General features: G+C 39.5%; 1 protein-coding gene across 3 annotated transcripts in view; it reads left to right on the forward strand.

The window, feature by feature from the left end:
- Window positions 1–23980, forward strand: part of STAT6 (signal transducer and activator of transcription 6) — a 114922-nt gene that overhangs the window by 43328 nt on the left and 47614 nt on the right. For all 3 annotated transcript variants that reach the window (XM_058167392.1, XM_058167390.1, XM_058167391.1), the window contains exons 2-8: window positions 372–502; window positions 3011–3152; window positions 5644–5727; window positions 6597–6729; window positions 11633–11694; window positions 20382–20539; window positions 22337–22456. In XM_058167392.1, the coding sequence (XP_058023375.1) occupies window positions 372–502; window positions 3011–3152; window positions 5644–5727; window positions 6597–6729; window positions 11633–11694; window positions 20382–20539; window positions 22337–22456 (830 nt within the window). The remainder of the gene's footprint in view (window positions 1–371; window positions 503–3010; window positions 3153–5643; window positions 5728–6596; window positions 6730–11632; window positions 11695–20381; window positions 20540–22336; window positions 22457–23980) is intronic.

The following is a 23980-nucleotide window of genomic DNA, read 5'->3' on the forward strand; positions in this document are numbered from 1 at the left end:
TAGGAAAATCCAATGAGATATGAGGGCAGGGAATTAAGTTGGTGAATTCCCACACAATTGGATGGCATCAGATGGGGTCTTGTATGAACAATCAGATAAAGTGTTTTGAACCTGCTACTCTACTGATTCATAGAATCTACTTTAAATTATAGGAATTATAGTCTAATACATCGAGAGAATGTATTAGACTATAATATAGTCTATTAGAGAAATATGAAAAACTATTTGATTTTTGCATTGAGACTAGTTTTGGACTTGAATTAGTGGAAAAGGCCCCTCAAACAGGAAATGAAACGTTAGTCAACACTGTATGTTGTAAAATCTTCTGTGTGATGGATTGCAATAATGAACATTGGTTTTTACCATTTTAGATGACCAATACCAATATGTCCCTGTGGAGCTATGTCTCCAACATGTCTCCGGAGCGGTTCAATGGCTTGTATGAAGAATTTCCTCATACTCTACGTTGTCTCCTTGGGGAGTGGCTGGAAACTGAGCCATGGTAAGTCTGCTAAAAAGGTAATGAATGGTAAAATTAATCACCTCTGGCAATTTGTGGTTTTTAACCCCATTCCTAATGTTCACGTAGGTATAGCTTGTTCTATTTCCATCTGATTATTTTATTGACAGATCATAAATTTGGAATAGTTCCTTGTTCAATAGAATTGTGCTATAGTTATCATTTCTAGATCATCATTACATGTCAGGCTTTGACTCAGAAATCATCTTAGTCAGGCTCTTAGAAATCCATGACTAATATGAAGATAATATATAATAAGATGGGTAATATGTTTTCATTTTTCTCAGCTCCTTCCAAGAAGATTGGCAATGCTAAATGAGGATTAAGAGTATCAGAGTATGAATATTCATAAACTGGAATAGATCAGCCAATGAATAGGCATAGCAACTAAGTCAGCCAATTGGGAGCTGAGACAGACTGGAGCCAGGGCGTGTCTTAGTCTGTAGCTTCTGAGTCTGTGCAGACAAGTGAAACTGAAACTGAAACTAGACGGTAAATTTGTCTGCTGGTCTGCTCTGCTGATATGAAACTAACTGCCTTGTGTTTTGCTTGTAAGAAGAATCTATATTGATATTGTATATATATTCCTGTATATAAAGAAGTTAATGAATCCAGCCGAATCAGTTATCTGTGTGTGCTTCTGGATTTGATTTTTGCAAGAAACTCTGACAGAGTGTTACCCTTTTCTTGGTAATGGTTTGTGTGATATATTAGGTTGGGAAGAGCTTATATATATAAGGTGTATGTATATACACCTTATACACCTTGGGGCGAGTCATTGGCCCCAAGGGAAAGGGTGCGCAACTTGGGTGTTCTCCTGGATGGACGGCTGTCGTTCGAAGATCATTTGACGGCCGTCTCCAGGAGAGCTTTTCACCAGGTTCGCCTGGTTCGCCAGTTGCGCCCCTTCCTTGATCGGGATGCCTTATGCACAGTCACTCATGCTCTTGTGACCTCTTGCTTGGATTATTGCAATGCTCTCTACATGGGGCTCCCCTTGAAGTGCACTCAGAGGCTTCAGTTAGTCCAGAATGCAGCTGCGCGGGTGATTGAGGGAGCCCCACGTGGCTCCCATGTAACACCACTCCTGCGCAGACTGCACTGGCTGCCTGTAGTCTTTCGGGTGCACTTTAAGGTTCTGGTTACTACCTTTAAAGCGCTCCATGGCTTGGGGCCTGGGTACTTAAGGGACCGCCTACTGTTACCTTATGCCTCCCACCGACCCGTACGCTCACACAGAGAGAGACTTCTCAGGGTGCCATCCGCCAAACAATGCCGGCTGGCGGCCCCCAGGGGAAGATCCTTCTCTGTGGGGGCTCCTACCCTCTGGAATGAACTTCCCCCTGGCTTGCGCCAAATACCTGATCTTCGGACCTTTCGCCGCGAGTTGAAAATGTATTTATTTACTCGCGCGGGGCTGGCCTAAGTTTTTTGTCAAATTTTTAAATTTCTAAAATTCTAGATGAATTTTAATGGGTTTTTAGATTTTAAATGTTTTTATAATTTCGGCCAACTGTATAATAAGTTTTTTAATTTTGTTCTTAATTGTATATTGTTTGTGTTTTATTTGGCTGTAAACCGCCCTGAGTCCTTCGGGAGAAGGGCAATATAGAAATCTAATAAATAATAATAATAATAATAAATAATAATAACAATATATATAATATTGTATATATTATATAGACATTTCTATATAATTGTATGGGATGTAGAGCATGTCTCAGCCTGGATCCACACTCACATGTCCTCAGATTTTCAGTTAGGGCTGGGCTTGTGTTTGCAGGTGGGTAGAAGTAGTTGTTATCCTTACCCTTATCTGACAGCAATCCAAGCTTCAGTGTATCACTGTCAGTATTCTGAGACATGGTCCTCTCTTCCTGGATACCAGTGCACTGGGCTCACCTCGGTGTGGCTTGTTTTGCTCCTTCTCAGCCTGCTTGTTGTTGCTACTCTTTTCTGACTGTTATAATTCAAATTGGACTTGTTGCTTGTTGCCCTTTCTGCTTGCTCCTCTATTTTTGGTGTTGTTGCTCTGTCCACCTATGCTCTGGTCTGGATGGTTACCTCTGCTTTCTACTGCTGCCTACCACCATTGTTAAATTTCTTCTCTCTGCTGGCAGTGCTCTGCCCAACATTTTCAGGATTTCAACTTTGACTTTCAGCTTCTTTTCCTTTCTTTTCTATGTTCCTTATTCTTGCTCTTTTCCTGCAGATCTCTTCTTACTCCCTTCCATTGTTTCAATGACCCTCTTTTTCAAGGACCAGTCTCTGGCAGAATGGGAGTCTTTATAGAAAAAGGCAGAAAGAATAGCACAGGGACTTTTCTACTGCAATGCATCCAACTTTCTCCAATTTGAACCAGCTGAGTTTGGGAACATTGAAGAGGAAGATGACTTGGGTGCAGGCATAGTAGCCTGGATCTCTACCCTTCTTTATTTTTACCCTTCTTTTTTGTCCCTTTTCTCTGCCTGCTCCTGACGTTCTCCCTAGGGAATTTATCAACAGATCAGATTCTTTCTGTACTCTTCTGGCTGGAAGGCTGCTGTCTGCCATGGTGGAGAAGATACGAGATCTTGCCAACAAGAACTGCAATTCTGCTGCTCAGATTCTTCAGTTTGTTTCCAGCATTGAGGTAGGGAAGGCTGTAATGTGAACGTGATATGTCACCAAAAGGATCTTCTTCGGTCCTACCACAATGCGCATATTTGTTTGTGTGTCACCCATCGTAATGCTGAGTCCTGTGGTTTAAACTTTCACCTTCTTTTCTAGACAGCAGAAGAAACAGAGTTCCTTCTCCTTTTTAAAATGGTAGAAAAGAGGCCCCTGGGCTTTAGCTTAAATAAAAACATTTCAGGCAGCGTTCCCTAGATTAAGAAAAGGGATCTCTTCTTGTCTGGGTTGAGGGAAATGATTACAAAAATTGCTGATAGTCAATGCTTTACTGTCTTGTAACTGAGTTAAATTGTTTCATCACAGAAAGAAATTAGGCCTTAGGATGGGTGTCCTGATTACTTAATTTGCCAGAAAAAGGGAGAATAGGCATGTTTTAATCTGCAGTTCTGGCAGAGAATCGCAGCCAGGCATAACATGTAGGCTGTTTTTTGAAAATTGAACCTCACAGATCTCAATCAACCAGAGACAAATTCAGAAATTGGTCTGTAACTGGGTACATCAGACTTATGCTTTCAGTTTTGCATCCAAAAAAATCTCCTCCCCCCACCCACCACATACAAACAAACAAACCCCAAAACCCAGTGTTGGAAGAAATGTCCATCTGGGTTCAGTTCCAAGTAGGGAAAAAGACACTGAAAACATGGAGACTGCTTGGAAAGATGGTTTAATGGTGGACAGGATCACATGGTTTGAGTTCCTGAACAGAAAAGGGCTGAGATTCTGAGCCCGCCTTGCTTTTATGCCCTCTCTGAGCTTTGAACTTCCTGGGGCACAGGAAGAGTACCCTGATTGGTTGTCAGATTCCCAGGGGGTGGGGGTCTTAGCTAGCCTTGCTGGCTGATGTAATCTTCCTAGGTGCCATGTGGTGAGTTTCTGTTGCTAGATGGGTCCTATTGTGTTGCAGATGATGGTCCATTGACAAAGGTGGGGGGAGGAATTGGGTTTCTACCTCTGGCCCATTGACAAAGATGGTGGGGGAGACAGGAAGGTGAGAGCTGCTTTGTCTTTAAAACATGTTTCTCCATTTCTCATCCAGTGAAATATATTCTGCCTTTTTAATATTTCCCAAAATATCTCCTTCTTCTAGGAGAAGAGTGGGTGCTAACTTCCTACACCAGAAAAAAGAAAGTAAATTGCAAGCTTCCTGTTGGTTTGCCATAGATGCATATCTCTGAGATTGATGGTTCTGAATTAACATCTTTTTATGCAGCCATGCCAGTTGCCATGACTCCACAGAATTGCCGTGCAGCAATTCTATATTTTGATTCATTCCTGCTTCTGCATTGCTACTTGCTTTTGCAGTCAGGAGTTTCCTGTTTGTACAGAATCTTGAAATTGCAACAGAAGGAAGTCGGGACCACATGCAAAAATTACCCGACAATGCTCTTTGATTGCTAGAATGGAATCTAAGTTACTTCTAGTGATGTTCAGTGACTACCTTGGCTCAGTCTTCCTTCAACAATCTTAGAGAAGGGTATTTTAAGAAAGGGAACCCCCTAGGTCCTAATGCCCAGGTAAATTTCAGAACTTTACCCAGGTAAATTTCAGAACTTTACCCAGGTAAATTTCAGAACTTTACCCAGGTAAATTTCAGAACTTTACCCAGGTAAATTTCAGAACTTTACCCAGGTAAATTTCAGAACTTTACCCAGGTAAATTTCAGAACTTTACCCAGGTAAATTTCAGAACTAAGGGACGTGCATAAGAGCACAAAAGTGCCTACCGTTCCTGTCCTATTGTTCCCTTCATTATATCAAATTAACACAGTTGTTGCATACTTTTACTTATATATAATTTTTCTCTCATGATGAGTTACTGTTTATGTTGATGATTGTATATACTGTTGTGACAAAATCAAATAAAAAACAAAACTTCAAGGCCTCCATTAAAGCTGCAATGCAAGAAACATGGATATGTAAACCTGGTATGCACAGTATACGAGGTAGTGTCCTGAAATGACAGAATGGGTTGTTCCAGAATGCCTGGAGGGTTCCAGTTCTGAATGTTTCATAATAGTTTAAAATATGGGACCTTACCCAGGAGTAATAATCCATGGTGCATCTGTTCTTTTTTTGTAAACAAACTTGAAATCTGCATTGACCTAAAGATAGTCCTCTTTGCACAGTTTGTGATTTGGAACGCTTTGGAGGTATAGGTAGGTGCTTCCCTTCCCAGAATCTGTAGGAATAATTTTTTAACTTGCATGTTTTAACTTGTTCTTAACTCTTTTAAATATACACTTTTATTTAGGTGTCCATATGGTTTTATTATGTTGTTATAAATTGCCCCGAGTCACTTAGGCAAGATGGGTGGTGTAGAATTTTACTAACTAACTAAATAAATAGCATTAGCTGGTACAGCAATTCTAGGTGAACTTGTTATGGGGAAGAATAGTAGAAGGGAAGAAGGATGACAAGTATTAACAGTTGCCACCTTCCTAATAATTATAGAGCAGATATCGGAAAGATCCCCTGCAACTGGCAAATGTTATAAAAAGAATCTTGGAAGCAGAGCAAACAGCAGTTCACCAGCAGGTAAGAGATTTTCCAACTTTGTTTCTGACATCTAAATAATTGCTCAGACTCTTAAATCCCATCTGTTAGATAATGGTTAAAAATGGAGGCAGGGCAGCTACTATCTGTTGCTAAGGAGTCCCCACAACTTCCATTGATTGCAAGACCCATTCTAGACCTTGGCATCCCAAGGTTACCTATGCCTTCCATGTTATGAGCATCAAATATTACTTCTCTCTTTACTTGCATTTGTAAAATCATCATAAGAGATGCAAGCTATGTTAAAAATGTGCTGCTTCCAGTCTCTTTTGACTGCTGACTTGGGCAGGGGTGAAATCCAGCAGGTTCTGACAGGTTCTGGAGAACTGGTAGCGGAAATTTTGAGTAGTTTGGAGAACCGGCAAATACCACCTCTGGCTGGTCTCAGAGTGGGGTGGGAATGGAGGTTTTGCAATATCCTTCCCCCAGGAGTAGGTAGGGAATGGAGATTTTGCAATATCCTTTCCCTGAAGTGGGGTAGAAATGGAGATTTTGCAGTGTCCTTCCCCTGCCATGCCCAGGAAGCCATACCACGCCCACCACGCCACATCCACAGAACCGGTAGTAAAAAAATTTGAATTTCACTACTGGACTTGGGGCATTCCATTGCGTATAGCAGGGGTGTTAAACTCGCATCGTCACATGACATATTGCAACTTTCTCCTCCTTTGCTAAACTGGGCATGGGCGTGGCCAGCACGTGACGCATCCGGCCCATGGGCCGCAAGTTTGACAGCCCTGCTGTCAAGGGTCTCTGGCCTGATGTATCCTTCCAACTTTTATTACCCAAAAGAGTTCTGTCCTAAAAGGTACACGGCAGGGAGAATCACGTCTCATTTCTCCCTCTTGCAGCATCAACATGTTCCCCTTGTCATCGAACGTCAGCGGGAAGAACTGATGTTTCGATTCAGCCTACAGAAGCTGCAATACAGACTTCAGGAGATTCAAACCCTCCGGGAAAGCTTCCAGCAGAGTAACACTAGAGGTGAGGACATAACACAAAGAGCATTTGAGAAGCCTGGGCACTAAAAACATAGTGAAAATGATGTACAAAAAAATACCGTCCCTTCCAGTCTTGCTTGCTTGGTGCACATACAACAAGGAATCTTGGCAACAGAAGGGCCCTGTTCGATCCTAGCCATATATGGACACCCTAGATATGAACCACTTTAGTGGATCAAACTCCTGTCATATTTCACTGTGACCAGTACAGTACAGATATTGAAAACTCTTATATACAGTCTGTAATATGTAATATATATTGTAATATACAATATATATTACATAGGCATGCAGTTAAGTGAGGCAGAGTATCCTCACTATTAATAAGCAATTTGAGTTTTCAGAGTCGATCTAGCCCGGAAAATTTGTCTCAAAGGTGCTTTTTCCTTGAAGACGTTTCAACTGATGAAGCTTCTTGAATGAGAAGTGAAACGTCTTCAAGGAAAACAGAGGAAAGTCCAGTTGCCTTTTGAAAAAGCACCTTTGAGACAACCATGACCTGGACGACCGAGAATCTCCATGGACAGTAATAAGCAACCTAAATTTATACTTGTGGAGCAGTTACTGTACTGTACTTAAGCAATCACGCAGAGTTGGTTTAGATGTGGCCATATAAATCTTTTAAATAAATAAATTTTCTCCCTTAAAAGAAATATTTTTAAAATGGAAAGGTATTCTTTCTCACATATGTTAGGATGCCCATACCCCCCCCCTTTTTTTTTTTTTTGGTCATAGCAGATTGACTATACAAAGAAAATCAGTGAAGGTGGGAAGAAGAGAGATGCTGCTGCAGAATTTTTTTGTACGGAATTTTTATATGAATTTTATCTCTTTTTACTTGAAAAATGTCACTTGGACAGTTAGATGGGTGGTAGATACATTTGATTAAAACATGAACAAATTGTCATATTTCTTCAGTCTATGAGTGGAGGAAAACATATAACTGAGAAAATTCATACGTGGCAGATCCATGTCCTGGCTTCGAAGAGACACTACAGGTATCCACCGAGTGGTTACTATTGATGGTAACCATCAACTAGGAACTACTAGTACTTCCTCCCTGCATGGGGAAGCCAGGTTGATGGGAACTTGTCTTTAGGATTGGCTCCCTGAGACATCACCTGACATTATAACATCTGCTTTGTTATTTGTTGTGCCTGAGGCTGGGATTTTTATTGCCCTAATTTACATTTGAAGGACTGTACCAGAACACTGCAGCTTGATGGGAAGGGAAGAGGCATCACACATAATATAGTAGTCCTCACATAACTCCTAGCTGTCTAAGCTTCTGAGACAAGAGTCAAAGATTTAGTCAAAAGACTTTGGCAAGCAAGAAAAGAAGTTGGAAGAGATAACAAGGGAAGTTACAGCCACATCCTGACAGTATCAGTGTTGTCTCTTTGTTTACTGCGTTGGACATAAAATTAAGAATGGGCTGAGTCCTATCTCTGCTCCCTAATCTTCATCCAGAGTGATGCCATTTGAGCTACTCTGGGCCTTCCATCTTATTCCCATGTTTCGGTAGAGCACAGGACTCTTCACTACCTCCCATTTGCGTCAGAACTAAGTTTAAAATTCTGGTACTTTCCAAGATCTGATTTCTCTCATCTCTTCCCATAGTTATTGTTGTTTTTTAAAAAAAATGCTCTTCTAAATAGGGTCTTTTTTCTTTTCTTTTCTTTTCAATTCCTTCTGCCACAGCTGCTAGTTCTGGGATTTTAAGAATCTAGATTTATGACCCTAAGATCGGCTCCCTTTCTCTTTGTGAAAAATGTTACAACTTTTAAAAAGGGGTTTAAAGGCCTTTTTTATTGGATCTGTGTGTGTGTGTGTGTGTGTGTGTGTGTGTGTGTGTGTAGTCTGGTTATTTCAGCCTGTTCTTATTTAGCTGTCAGCTGTCTATTAACATCTGCTTCAAATTATGAATACATTTGTTTTGTATTTTGATTTGTAACTATTGTTTGTTTGTTTTTCTCATATTTTTCATTTCTTACCATGCCTTGGTAAATAATGATAAACTGATTATTATGCAAACAGAAGAAGTTTTTCTCCGGGTTTGTCCAGGGACAAATATGTGAAGCACTTGCCATTTAACAACATTAGATAAGATGCATCTGTCTATTAACACATATCTGATCCATTTTGTTGTCAACATTTGAAAGGCGATCAACCCATATAGAGATATGGACATGAAGGGTTAAATGGAGCGTGTCTGGGAATGTGCATAGCATCTGCCAGGAATACGTTATACCAAGCAAGCCTTTTCCTAGAACTGCAAATCGGCTTCGGGCAACAGCCATGCAAGTCCAGGAAAAGATGCAGCTATTTTAAAGGCTTCTGTATCTAAATTCATGTTTGTCATTTGATCTGGATCACTGTATAGACTTTAAAGGTAATATTCCAATGGGTCTTATTTTTTAATTGATTATTTTAAAACATCCATTGGGATAAAAATTGGTACAGGTAGTCCTCATTTAGTGGCCATAGTTGAGACCCGCAACTCAGTTGTTAAGAAATTAGTCACTGTGTATGAAACCATAATTGTGCTTATACAAATTTTACTGAAAAGAAACCAACTACAGAGAGAAATGAAGATAATAAGGAGAATCAGTTTGGCTTAGTGGTTAAGGCCCCAGGCTAGAATAGAATAGAATAGAATTTTATTGGCCACACAAGGAATTTGTCTTGGTGCATATGCTCTCCGTGTATATAAAACAAAAGATACCTTCATCAGGGTACAACACTTACAACACTTAATGATAGTCATAGGGTACAAATTTAACACTTAATGATACAACACTTAATGATAGTCATAGGGTACAAATAAGCAATCAGGAAACAATCAATATCAGTATAAATCATAAGGATACAAGCAACAAAGTTACAATCTTAAGTGGAAGATGGGTGATGGGAACGATGAGAAGATTAATAGTAGTGCAAATTTAGTAAATACTTCGACAGTGTTGAGGGAATTATTTGTTTAACAGAGTGATGGCGTTTGGAGAAAAACTGTTCTTGTGTCTAGTTGTTCTGCTGTGCAGTGCTCTATAGCGTTGTTTTGAGGGTAGGAGTTGAAACAGTTTATGTCCAGGATGTGAGGGGTCTCTAAATATTTTCACAGCCCTCTTTTTGACTTGTGCAGTGTACACGTCCTCAATGGAAGGCAGGAAACTATGAGGTATAAGGCTAGAAAGTGGGAGATTGTGAGTTCTAGTCCTGCCTTCCCATGAAAGCCAGCTGGGTGATTTTGGGCTAATCACTCTTTTTCAAACCAACCCAGCTCACAGGGTTGTTTGGAGGAAAACAGGAGGAAGAAAGAATATTGTCTGTGTTCAAACCTTGAATTATTTACAAAAACGATAAAGGTGAGATATATATAAATAAAATAAAAACAAAAGGAAGATGGGGAAGGAAAAAAGAAGGGGGAAAGAAGTAAAGAAGAAAGAAAAAAAGGCAGTGGCTTCCAAATTTTTTCGGTCCAAAATAGAGTTTTATCAACTTTTTACTTTTCATCTTTAGTGAATATTAGCCACTTCTATAACAGCAAACTAATGGGATCACCCAAAATTTCATATATATTTTTTCCTGTTTTGCGCACTAAACAGTCTAGAAGCGGTTTCCAAGTAGAAGTAAAATTGGATGCGTTGTTTCCATAATTAAAACATTTAATTTTGCCATCTCTGTCACTTTTCCATCCACTCTTCAGAAACCACAACCATGCTTATGATCGTATTTTAGCTTTCCTTTGGTTTCGTTGGAAGAAATGTCCATCTGGATTCAGTTCCAAGTGTGGAGAAAGACACTGGAAACATGGTGGCTGACTTGAAAGATTGTTTTTAATGGTCGACAGGACTACATGGTTTTGAGGTCCTGGGCAAAAAGGGAAGAGATGCTGAGACTGCCTGGGTTTTATGCCGTCTCTAAACTTTTTGAATTTGAGCTTGTATTCTGATTAGTTGTCAGACTCCCATGGGGCCATGCAGAGGTAACTCTGTAGGTTGTCTGTGTCTCAGGCTTGGTTGACTCTTGCTGGGTGATGATGTAATGAAAGGGCTTTGGGCAATTTCTCCTATGGCTCTGCCTGAAGGAGGTAGTTCTTTGTTATGTAGAATAGATTGGCCCAAGTCTTAATGGCTCATTGACACAGGCTGAGTTTCTGCCTCCCTTTTAGGGGAAATATTCTGCCCTTTTAATATTTCCTAAAATATCTCAATTTCCTAAGACGGGGTGGGTGCTAACTTCCTACAGTTTACATACTGTGAAGGTCATGAATGTGAGGATTGGTCATAAAGTTACTTTTTCATCACTTTTGTAACTGTGAACAATCACTAAATGAAGCAATCGCTAAATGAGGACTATCTGTATCTCTTTGTGATTAGTTATTTCTAGAATGCATGGTCAAGCTTCCCTGAAATATGTTTTTAACACAAATTTCTCTCATGGTCTTTCTTTTTAAACTTTCCCTGACAGAAACTCGTTTTTAACATACTGTAGCTACTGTACCTCTGAAATATAAAGTTTAAAGCCTTATAAACTCATTCAAAAATATATTTTGGATATATAATGTCCAAGGATTATTTTATTAATACTGTTGCCTTGAAATATATGGATACTAGTAAATTTCATTCATTCCATTCAGATCATATTTGCCTCCCACTCCTACTAACAAAGTGGTGGGATAGTCCATATTAAGGATTATCAGTGGAGACTGATCCCTGAGGAGATCCACTGAATATTGTTTGTCTAACTATTACTATAAATGGAGAATTTTGTGCCCAACTTTCAATAAACGAAAGAAAAAATGATGGCCTAAAATGTGTGCAATAATTAGCTTGCATGTGAAAACCTTCTATTGTCGTTGTTAACCCTGCATTTGTGATCCTCAGCTCCACTGTCGCAAAACTCACTGGACTGTCAATTTCCAATACAAGAGAACCTGCCAGCAAGTGTAAGTTATCAACATTACAAAGAATTTATTATGGAGTCTTGAGTTTATTTGCTGTTTTCATTTTTTAAAGTTACTTTTTCTGCCCCCTTTTTTTGCTGTCTAAACTCTGAGTCCTCGAGGCAGTTTCCATATCTAATTCTAAACAGTCTAAAAGAACAATTAAACTACTTAAGTGATCATTCTATTAAAAATAACTAAAAACAGAAGCTGCCTAATAAGATAACAAATAAGAATAGTACTTGTCATTAAAAATTCAAGCAAACTGGGTAGATTTTAAGTTAGGCTCATTCTTCGATCTCAAATGATTTAAAAAAAATATGTTCCAATATGGGGATCTGTCCAAGAGAAGATCCTTAGTGAGGTTGGAATTCATTTTTGTGGGGTTGTAGTTTTAATGTGCAATAAAATATTTATTAGAAGTTGTTGATGTGCCAATAGGGGAAGAGAGTTTCAGGAAAGCTATATTTCAGCAAACGTTTCCTGGAATGGTAGGTCTATTGTTCCTCTTTTGGAAGAATTCATCTATAATTTCTTACGTTAAGGGAAATTGAGAAAATCTTCTGCTAATGAGGAGCATGTCCACAAGTTCTGTTCTATTTGTCCTTTGACAAACTAGCAAGAAATTGAGACTCTATATCAGAAGTGGGGAACCATGGCTATTGTGTCTGCGCCCCCTGAGCCGGCCCTGCTGCCAGAAAGTGACTTGGAGCCGGGCCTGCTGCCAGAAAGTGACTTGGACAGTGAGGGGGAAGGGCCATCAGGACTTACCTCGGGAGCACCGGCTTCCCTGGCTCAGCTCCAGGAGCCAGAAGCAGGCCAGGTGAAAGAGATAACGAGGCCTCCATCCCCTGACTCTTCCCCCCCCAGGCCACGCCTGCAGACCCAGCTGACAGCAATCAGGCATGGTTGAATCCTAGGTTTCATAGGCAAGAGAGGAGGGAACAACAGAAGCAAGGGTGGGGCAGGCCTAGGAAGGGCTGAGTCATGGAGCAACACCCCACAGGATATAAAAGGCAGCCAGAGCTGGTGTGTCTCTTTGTAACAGGCAAATCCACTGATTGACTAGAGCTGAAGTTTGTGACTCACCAGCGTCGTGGAAGATAACGAGGGCTCTTGGCAGACGCTGGCTCTTTTGTCGCTAGAGCTGATAGTGCTGGCTAATTAAGCCATCATTCGGATGGAGGCAGAAGAAGACAGAACAATGGCCCTTTTATGACTTGTGGTCTTCAACTCCCAGAATTCCTGAGCCAGCCATGATTAACTTATGAGTCATGACTATAACCGAGCCTGGAATTACAGTCGTAAATTGAGCCTATTGTTAAGCGAGTTGTCATGTGGCCATACCTGATTTTACAATCTTTTTTTGCAGCGGTTGTTAAACAAACGTGGAAGTTGTAAAGAGAGTTCCATAGTCATTAAACAAACCCATTGTCTGCAACGGGTGCATTTTTTTTTTCCTGGAAACCGGAAGTAAATGTCAATTTTACAAATTGTGATCACCTGAACACGGGACGCTGCAAACAGCTGTCAATGAGGGCTGATTGCCAAATGCTCAAAATTCAATAGCTTTCAAAGACTATAAATTAAGGAGACTCAGAGATATAATCCCAAAACTGATTAAACCTTATTAAAAATTTAAAAAAAGTTTCTAGATAATTGGAATATTGGAATTTTGGTGGAATATAGAATAACTTTTAAAATATTAAACTATTAGTGACTCATCAGGGTCAACAAATACACTGTATAAAGAAATGTTATTGATGTTGAAATGTATTTATGAAGAATGATAAAGAAGCATATGGAGAGAATGGTATTGTTTAAAGACAAAATCGTGAATGTAGAAGAACCCCAACAAATGCGGGGGGGGGGGGAAGATGAGTACAAATTGGGAAAACAGTATTACACACAATGATATATAATAGAATTTATTATAATCACAATGTGCATGTTAAGGTTGGGCTGTAATAGCTCAGGCTGTTAGAAGCCTGTAATTAGAACACAGCAGCCTGCAATTACTGCAGGTTCAAGCCCGGCCCGAGGTTGACTCAGCCTTCCATCCTTTATAAGGTAGGTAAAATGAGGACCCAGATTGTTGGGGGGGCAATAAGTTGACTTTGTAAATATACAAATAGAATGAGACTATTGCCTTATACACTGTAAGCCGCCCTGAGTCTTCGGAGAAGGGCGGGATATAAATGTAAATAATAAAAAAAACAAATGGTTAGAAGTTGGAAGACTGTGATTATGTATATTTAAGTATATTATTATTGTTAGCATTGTGTAAAAAGTATATTGACCCAGTCAATACACTGTCCCAAAATATATATGGCTGTTAAAAGAAAATTACAAATAAAACGTACATCTATATATATTTGAAAAATTCAATCGTATGACTGCAGGGTTGGGGTTGGGGGAAGCTGTCAGAACTTTGACTCTAGCTCGTAAGTACTTTTTCTGGGGTCCATTGTAACTTTGAATGGTTGCTAAGCGAGCAGTCAAAAGCCAAGGACTACCTATATATAGTATTCTGCTGTTGACAATAATTGGTCCAATACAGGTAGTTTTCAACGTATGAGCACAATTGAGCCCAAAAATTTTGTTCCTAAGTTGGTCCGTTTGTTGAGTGAGTTTTGTCCCATTTTATGACTTTTCTTGCCACAGTTGTTAAGTGAATCACTGCAGGTGTTAAGTTAGTAACATGGTTGTTAAGTGAATCTGGCTTCCCCCATTGACTTTGCTTGTCAGAAGGTCACCAAAGAGGATCACATGACCCTTTACATTTTGATCATGTGACCATGGGGATGCTACAATGGTTGTAAATATGAAAAATGGTCATAAGTCACTTTTTTCAATGCCTTTGAACGGTCACTAAATGAACTGTTGTAAGTTGAGGACTATCTTTACACTCCAAGTTACATGTTTAGAAAAGTACTAAAGGTGCAATAAACTACTTCCTTGGTCATAAGTTTAGTAAGTGCATTTTTGTAATTGCATTTTTGGTTTAATTTCTTTTATTTCCAGGAGGTTATATTTGCTTAGAACTAATAGCAATAATGACTGCCTTAAAAAGTGTAATAAAACAATTAAAGGAAGTAGCAATTAACATGAACAAATTCTAAAACAGGTTCCCAAGATGATACCACAAAGAAAGAAACTTTCTTTAACTAAGTAAAGATTAGTCTAAATAAACACAGGTTTAAGGCCTTTAGGGAAAGTTGCCTAGTATAAAAAGATAACAATATTAGCCCTCTCTGGATTGTTTGGTAACAGATGGTACTATTGAAAAGTTGTCTGTCTTCTTTGATCTAGGATGGTATTTGAAATGGCATCCAAAGCAAGTTTGTTTGGTGCAGAAAAAATAGTCTTTTTGCAGCTTCTTCAAATTCTAAATTGCTTAAGGAGCAGAATAACAGAGTTATTGGAGGGATTCTAGTCCAGCTCCCTGCTCAAGCAGGAGAACCTGTACCCAGAGATGGGTTTCAGCAGGTTCTGATCAGTTCTGGGGAACCGGTAGCGGAAATTTTGAGTAGCTCAGAGAACCGTAAACACCACCTCTTACTGGCCCTACCTCCATCTATTCTCTGCCTCCCGAGTCCCAGCTGATTGGGAGGAAATGGGGATTTTGCAGTATCCTTCCCCTGGAGTGGGGAGGGAGTGGAGATTTTACAGTATCCTTCCCCTGCCACACTCACGCCCACCAAGCTATGCCATGCCCACCAAGCCATACCCATGGAACCAGTACTAAAAAAATTTGAAGCCCACCACTGCCTGTACCATACCATTCCAATCCAGACAGCTGAATTGAATCTAGCCCATTTTTAGGAGTCTGGAAAAATTGTGACAGCTTGCTTTTGTTCAAATAATGTATTGCCAGTTGACTGGCTTTCTAATCCCCGTTTCTAAAATCAGTTCCCCAAACTCAAGCACCTGGGGCAATTCCATAGGCTTTTAAATCAGGGGTCTGATTTAAGCAAAGCTGGCTGAGGAATTCTGGGAGTTGAAGTCCACAAGTCTTAAAGTTGCCAAGGTGGGAGACCCCTGATTTAAATCATTCAGCATGTATATGGACTGAAATTACTGCTGTTATCATATAGCAGTTAAATAAGATTAAGACTGAAATCCTATACACTACTATATTTTTTTTAGTTTAAAGCCACTGAGATCTTATACTCACACATAGAATTGCACTGTAAATATCAAATATTGACCTTTGGGAAGTTAAAAGGCCAAGAACCATTTCTTGGAAAGACCTGCAGAAATCCAAGCATTAATAAGGTTACAACTCTCATCCTATTGTAAAGAATTCCCCTTCATTTCCGAAAGCCAGATAAGTCCTCCAGTTTGAATAAGGATTAAAATGAATCCTTGAATTCATTCATTCACGATGAATTTTTAAATACCAACAGAGTTGTCAAAACTTAGGCTATGTAATGCTCGAGACCAGGAATTTGTATCCTTAAAGAAAAAAACAAACTGCTTTGCTCTATCAAGATTAAAATTACTTTGAAGCAGGGGTGAAATGCTCCCGGTTCGGTCCGGCTCACTGAACCAGTAGTAAAAAATGAAAAGTTCCGATGATCAGGTGAGTGACACCTGATCATCGGAACTTTTTTACTTTTTACTTTTTTAGCATTTTTTTTACTACCGGTAGCTGAGCTGCGTGATCATCAGAGCCTTTTTTTTTACTTTTAAAAGCATTTTTTTATAACCTTTTCGGCCGAATAGGTTATTAAAAAATGCTTTTAAAAGTAAAAAAAAAAGATCGTGCACCACAGTTGATCACCCCCCACCTCCCTGCACTGTTCTACTTACCCCATGCTTCCTTTTGGTGTGCACTGCACATGCGCACACACCTCGCATTTGGTGCATGGTGCGCACTGCACATGCTGTCCGCATCTGGCACGCGGCGCGCATGCACAATTAGAAACCAGATTTCACCACTGCTTTGAAGGCTACAAGAGCTTTTGTGGATTAGAGCTGAAGCACTCCCATTGAAAAAGAATCAAACAAGTTGACAAATAAGGATTTCTGATATTGTGTATATAAAAAACTAAAAGCGTATTGGCATTGTAACTAGTAAAAAAATGCAGCCCATTATTCTCTTGCAGCTATTTAGCCGAAGCAAAAATGACGAAGAGGTCGTCTTGGGAGAAGAATTGCATATAAACAGAAATATTTTTTGTTAAGTGCCTGAAATATTATGGTTGAAATTGCCCCACAAAAGAAATGCAAAAAATGACCCTCTCCAAAAGCAGTTGTTTTCACAAGCTTTCGTTTAGTAATGCAGAGCAGAAACCATGCCAGGAAAAAGCCTGAAAGAAAGCTGTGACCAGCCTCTGATTTATAATGGCAATATCGTTTGTTCAGTTCAGCTTCACCAGTTCCTTACGCCAAGCATTCGGGATGAGAGGTGCTTAGACATCAATAGCCATAGGATGTATGTTTTTCAGAGTAGAGAAAGCCAAAGCCAAGAGCAGATGGAAATGTGTCTTTTATTTTTTGATTTTTCTTTCTTTCTATCTCTCTGCCCAGTGGAAGGATTCAATTTTTTTTACTACCGGTTCTGTGGCCATGGCTTGGTGGTGAGGTAATGTCACTCGGCCAAAGAGGTTTTAGAAGAAAATGCTTTTAAAGGGTTCTGGCAATCCCAGGTGAGCTGTGTGATCATCAGAGGCTTTTTAAAAAAACTTTTAAAAGCATTTTTTCAGCCGAAGAAAAAATGCTTTTAAAAGTAAGAAAACAAACCTCTGATGATCGCGTGGCTCAGCTGGGCATGGGAAGAGGCAAGGATTTTTGCTACAGGTTCTCTGAACCACCCGCTGCCATCACTACCGGATCAGGCAATCTGGTCCAAACTGGGAACCTTTCACCCCTGGTCAGAACCTGCTGAATACCACGTCTGTCTCTGTCATTTTTCTCTCTTCCTTCATGTATTGCTTCTCTCTCTCTCTCTCTCTCTTTCTTTCTCGCTCTCGCTCTCACTCTCGCTCTCGCTCTTGCTCTCTCTCTCACACCCACTTTTTTCTCCCATTCAGTTCAGCCACCCCCACCCTATCACCCCACTGATTTCAGCACATTGGATCAACTGAACTCCTCAGCCAGCAAAGCTGGCTGAGGAATTCTGGGAGTTGAAGTCCACAAGTCTTAAAGTTGCCAAGGTGGGAGACCCCTGTTTTAAATCATTCAGCATGTATATGGACTGAAATTACTGCTGTTATCATATAGCAGTTAAATAAGATTAAGACTGAAATCCTATACACTACTTTATTTTTTTTAGTTTAAAGCCACTGAGATCTTATACTCACACATAGAATTGCACTGTAAATATCAAATATTGACCTTTGGGAAGTTAAAAGGCCAAGAACCATTTCTTGGAAAGACCTACAGAAATCCAAGCATTAATAAGGTTACAACTCTCATCCTATTGTAAAGAATTCCCCTTCATTTCCGAAAGCCAGATAAGTCCTCCAGTTTGAATAAGGATTAAAATGAATCCTTGAATTCATTCATTCACGATGAATTTTTAAATACCAACAGAGTTGTCAAAACTTAGGCTATGTAATGCTCGAGACCAGGAATTTGTATCCTTAAAGAAAAAAAAATACTGCTTTGCTCTATCAAGATTAAAATTACTTTGAAGCAAGGGTGAAATGCTCCCGGTTCGGTCCGGTTCACTGAACCAGTAGTAAAAAATGAAAAGAAAAGTTCCGATGATCAGGTGAGTGACACCTGATCATCGGAACTTTTTTACTTTTTACTTTTTTAGCATTTTTTTTACTACCGGTAGCTGAGCTGCGTGATCATCAGAGCCTTTTTTTTTACTTTTAAAAGCATTTTTTTATAACCTTTTCGGCCGAATAGGTTATTAAAAAATGCTTTTAAAAGTAAAAAAAAAAGATCGTGCACCACAGTTGATCACCTCCCCACCCCCCTGCACTGTTCTACTTACCCCATGCTTCCTTTTGGTGTGCACTGCACATGCGCACACACCTCGCATTTGGTGCATGGTGCGCACTGCACATGCTGTCCGCATCTGGCACGCGGAGCGCATGCACAATTAGAAACCAGATTTCACCACTGCTTTGAAGGCTACAAGAGCTTTTGTGGATTAGAGCTGAAGCACTCCCATTGAAAAAGAATCAAACAAGTTGACAAATAAGGATTTCTGATATTGTATATATAAAAAACTAAAAGCGTATTGGCATTGTAACTAGTAAAAAAATGCAGCCCATTATTCTCTTGCAGCTATTTAGCCGAAGCAAAAATGACGAAGAGGTCGTCTTGGGAGAAGAATTGCATATAAACAGAAATATTTTTTGTTAAGTGCCTGAAATATTATGGTTGAAATTGCCCCACAAAAGAAATGCAAAAAATGACCCTCTCCAAAAGCAGTTGTTTTCACAAGCTTTTGTTTAGTAATGCAGAGCAGAAACCATGCCAGGAAAAAGCCTGAAAGAAAGCTGTGACCAGCCTCTGATTTATAATGGCAATATCGTTTGTTCAGTTCAGCTTCACCAGTTCCTTATGCCAAGCACTCGGGATGAGAGGTGCTTAGACATCAATAGCCATAGGATGTATGTTTTTCAGAGTAGAGAAAGCCAAAGCCAAGAGCAGATGGAAATGTGTCTTTTATTTTTTGATTTTTCTTTCTTTCTATCTCTCTGCCCAGTGGAAGGATTCAATTTTTTTTACTACCGGTTCTGTGGCCATGGCTTGGTGGTGAGGTAATGTCACTCGGCCAAAGAGGTTTTAGAAGAAAATGCTTTTAAAGGGTTCTGGCAATCCCAGGTGAGCTGTGTGATCATCAGAGGGTTTTTTTTTTACTTTTAAAAGCATTTTTTCAGCCTAAGGAAAAATGCTTTTAAAAGTTAAAAAAAAAACACCTCTGATGATCGCGCGGCTCAGCTGGGCATGGGGGGAGGCAAGGATTTTTGCTACTGGTTCTCTGAACCACCTGCCGCCATCGCTACCGGATCAGGCAATCTGGTCCAAACTGGGAACCTTTCACCCCTGGTCAGAACCTGCTGAATACCACGTCTGTCTCTGTCATTTTTCTCTCTTCCTTCATGTATTGCTTCTCTCTCTCTCTCTCTCTCTTTCTTTCTCGCTCTCGCTCTCACTCTCGCTCTCGCTCTTGCTCTCTCTCTCACACCCACTTTTTTTTCCCATTCAGTTCAGCCACCACCACCCTATCACCCCACTGATTTCAGCTCCATTAAGAAGTAATAATAGAATAGTAATTTGGGCTGTTTGTTTTTATTTGTTTGATTATTTCTCGCCTTTATTGTTTTTTACAAATAAGGTGGCAAACATATCCAACATACCTTCCTCCTCCTATTTTTTTTTAAATTAAGATTACTGGGGAAGGGCAAAGTTAATCCTTGTAAACCTCCTAGCCCTATGCTGCTAAAAAATATCCTGTTAGTATTGTTTCCATGCCCAGTTGAATATTGAGCAGGGAAAAATTGTCTGGAGTGCCCGAAACCCTTCAGTGTAAAATATTCCTTTCTCAAGCTCTAAATAAACATGTTGACATGTTGGGTCAAATTCTACATGTGGATCATCCATGTCTCTTCCCAGCAATCACACAATATGCCCACCCTAACAGAGTTCTCCACTGCATATCTGACTGATACCAGACATGCATGCCATTTTCTGCATATGTACTTATGTATCCCTTTTCTTAGTCTCTTCAAAGCCTTCAAGGACTGTTCATGAAGATGGACAGTGAGTTAGAAGAAGCCAAGAAGAAGATTCTGGTGAGGCTTCTGATTTGGAAGAGGCAGCAGCAACTGGCTGGAAATGGAAGCCCATTTGATGAGGACTTGTCCCCGCTGCAAAAGAGGTGAGTTGTGCAAAAAGAATGTGTTACCTTTTGTCAGATAGGATGTTTTCATTCTGAATCTTTCAGTGGTTTAGCAACCCAACTTTTAATGATGCTTAAAGAAGCGGCTGAATCTGTGGTGGGTTGGTACTAGTTCGCCCCGGTTTGGGCGAACCAGTAGTGGCAGCGGGAGGCTCCGCCCACCCACCCGGACGCTTCTGCGCATGTGCAGAAGTGTTGCATGCAAGCGCATGAGTACCCACGAGCAAACCGGTAGCGATAGGATTTGCAACCCAGAATTGGGCTGAATGCAAACTTGTCATGGCAATGTCTCTTATGAATCTACTTTCACTGATAGAAGTCTATGGTTAATGTTATCCTATCTAGAGGAGCCTAGTGGTGTTGATAGAAGTGTAAATCTTTACATTTACTTGTCAGATCTTAGATGCATGAAGTGGCCTATATAACAAGCAAAAGAAAATTTCTAACCTCTATACCAGGGGTCTCCAACCTTGTCAACTTTAAGCCTGGCGGACTTCAACTCCCAGAATTCCCCAGCCAGCAAAGCTGACTGGGGAATTCTGGGAGTTGAAATCCGCCAGGCTTAAAGTTGACAAAGTTGGAGACCCCTGCTCTATACAATACTCAGTTCTACTAAAAAACAAAAAGAGCTCAACTCTACAGCTTGTATTGATAATGAAAGCCGAATAGATTTATATATGTCCTCTCATAACAATTGCCTGAATTAGTCCTTGCAATTTTCTTGACAAGGTTCTTTTGGAAGTGGTTTGCTTCCTAGGATTCAGAAAGAAGCATGGAGCTAGAGATGCAACTAGAACTCACAGCTCCAGGTTTCTAGGTGATGTCTTAACCACTACATCACATTGGCTTCTTATAGCTATATTCTGCTCCTTTACTATTTGTTATTATTGCTCTTGGTCATGCAAAGCGACCAAGAGCTATTCAGATACTGAACCCAATTCCAACCATTGATCATTTTTATTCCACACCCCATCTGGTTGGCAATATTTTAGTAGCTATTACTCCTTGTATCCTTTATATTGCTCTCATTATAAAAGCAAAATACAGGAACTGGGCATGGCTAGTCTAGTGAATTGCAGGACTAGGGGAGACACGATAGCTGTGTTCCAATGCTTGCGGGGCTGCCACAGAGAGGAGGGTGTCAACCTATTTTCTAAATAGGCCAGACAAAGAATAATGGATGGAAACTGATCAAGGAGAGAGTCAACCCAGAAATAAAAAGACATTTTCTGACAATGAGAACAATCAACCAATGGAACAGCTTGCCTTCCGATGTTGTGGGAGCTTCATCACTGGAAGCTTTCAAGAAGAAACTGGACCGCCATCTATCAGAAAGGGTGTAGGGTCTCCTGCTTGGGCAGGGGGTTGGACTAGATGACCTACTAGGTCCCTTCCAACTTGGTTATTTTGTTATATATATTGACCTAGAATCCTTTCTAGATAGAGCAGCCATGTAGACAGTCTAGAGTTCTCTTTTGAGTCCAGTACTAGTACTTGATTGTTCTTGATCATGAAGGATCTACTATAGCCTAATGCCATGTTGGCTGGGAAATTAGGGAACTGTACTGTAATCCAAAACTTTTAAAGGGCAAAAGTTAGGGAAGTTTGTTTTTAACCCTTAACAAATATAAAAACGGGGCCCATCTTTAGTGCTTGGTAAAAAGTGATTGCTACACCCCTTGAAAAGTTTGCTTCTCTCTTGAAACTTGGATAATCTTGGTTTGGATGGATGTGGGATTTCCAGTCTGGGATATAAATCTGTCATGTTTCTAACAGGTTGGAATGCCTGGTAGATATTTGGTTCCAGTTTCGCCAGCAGTTGATCACATCTGGAATTGAACTTCAATCTCATATTCGAGAACATCTTGATGATACATTCAACTCTCTTATACAAAAGTAAGGAGAATCTCAAAGTGCTGTCTTTCTTTCCCATTGGTGTCTCTTTTCATGCTATGCCTATTATGAGGATTATTGTCGGTGTTGTTTGGTGACTCTCGACCATGGATTATCAGCAGGAGAGGCTGAATATATTCAGAGGAGACCATAAAGACATTCTATCAACTGTTTTTGGTGTTGGTTTTTTAAAGAGTTTAAATTAAGATTTTTTTAAATAAAGTTTTTTATTTTATACCCAAACAAACATTTAATACATCAGTCATTTCTTCCATGTGACATCTCGGTGTTTTCTTCTTGACTTCATATTCTTTGTTATTTCTTCTATCTTCATTTTCATATAATCTGTTACGTTTTTCACAAGTACAATATTCTAAATATACCGTTTTCTTACATAAGTATTAGTTTGCTTATCTGTATCTTTTTTCTAACCAATGGTAAAATTGATCCCATATCATAAAATATTCTGAATCCTCTCTTTCTTTAATCATCAAAATTAATCTATTCATTACTGCACAGTCTAATTTTTTTTTGATAACTTCCCCTTCCAGAGGTATTATCTCTGCTTTCCCATTTTGTGCAAAAACAATCCTTGCTGCTATTACATGTACTATATAATCAAGTAAATATTTTCTTTACTAATTTTCTCTGGGAGGATACCCAACAGGAACAGTTCCGGTTTTAAATTGATATGTTGTTTTATCATTTCTTCTAACCATGTCTTAATTTTAAACCAATAATATTTAGCTTCTGGGCATGTCCACCACATATGATAAGATGATCCTGGTAACTGGTGACATTTCCAACATTTAGCTGATTTAGCTTTAAACATTTTTGCCAGTTTTTCAGGAGGCATATGCCATCTATAGAACATTTTGTATTGATTTTCTTTATATGCAGTGGACATTGTTAATTTATAATTCCTTTCCCATAGCTGTTGCCATTTATCTAAATCAATTGAGTATCCAAAATTTTTAGCCCACGCTATCATTGTTTCCTTTACTTGTTCTTCTTCTAACTCAATACCAAGTAAAAAGTTATAGATTTTTTTAATTAATTTGTCCTCTGTTCCCATGAGTATCCTATCCAGCTCTCTCTTTTCTAAGTATAGTTTACTTAGAAGTTTACCATCTTTTTCATATCTTGTTTGTATTTGCATGTACATATACCAATCTAGTTCAATCAATCCCCTGTTCTTCCAATTCTTGTTTCTGCCCTTGTCTGTTAGTAATTCCTTGTATCTTAACAATATTTCTAAAATTAAAAGTATTTGGATGTAGTAAAGCTTCCATTGTTGATAACCATGTTGGAATTTTCATATAATATTTATCTCTAACCTTCTCCCATACCAATAACAGTGCATTTCTTATATAATGTCTATGAAAGTACGTATGTATTTTGCTTCTCCCATACCACAAAAAGGCATACCATCCCAGTTGCAGATCACGTCCTTCCAGAGTTAATAGTCTAGTGTTTCTTAATTCCACCCATTTCTTCATCCAAGTTTAGAAAGCTTAGAACTCCACC

The sequence above is a fragment of the Ahaetulla prasina genome, chromosome 2 (assembly GCF_028640845.1).
Source record: "Ahaetulla prasina isolate Xishuangbanna chromosome 2, ASM2864084v1, whole genome shotgun sequence".
NCBI classification, from domain to species: Eukaryota; Metazoa; Chordata; class Lepidosauria; order Squamata; family Colubridae; genus Ahaetulla; species Ahaetulla prasina.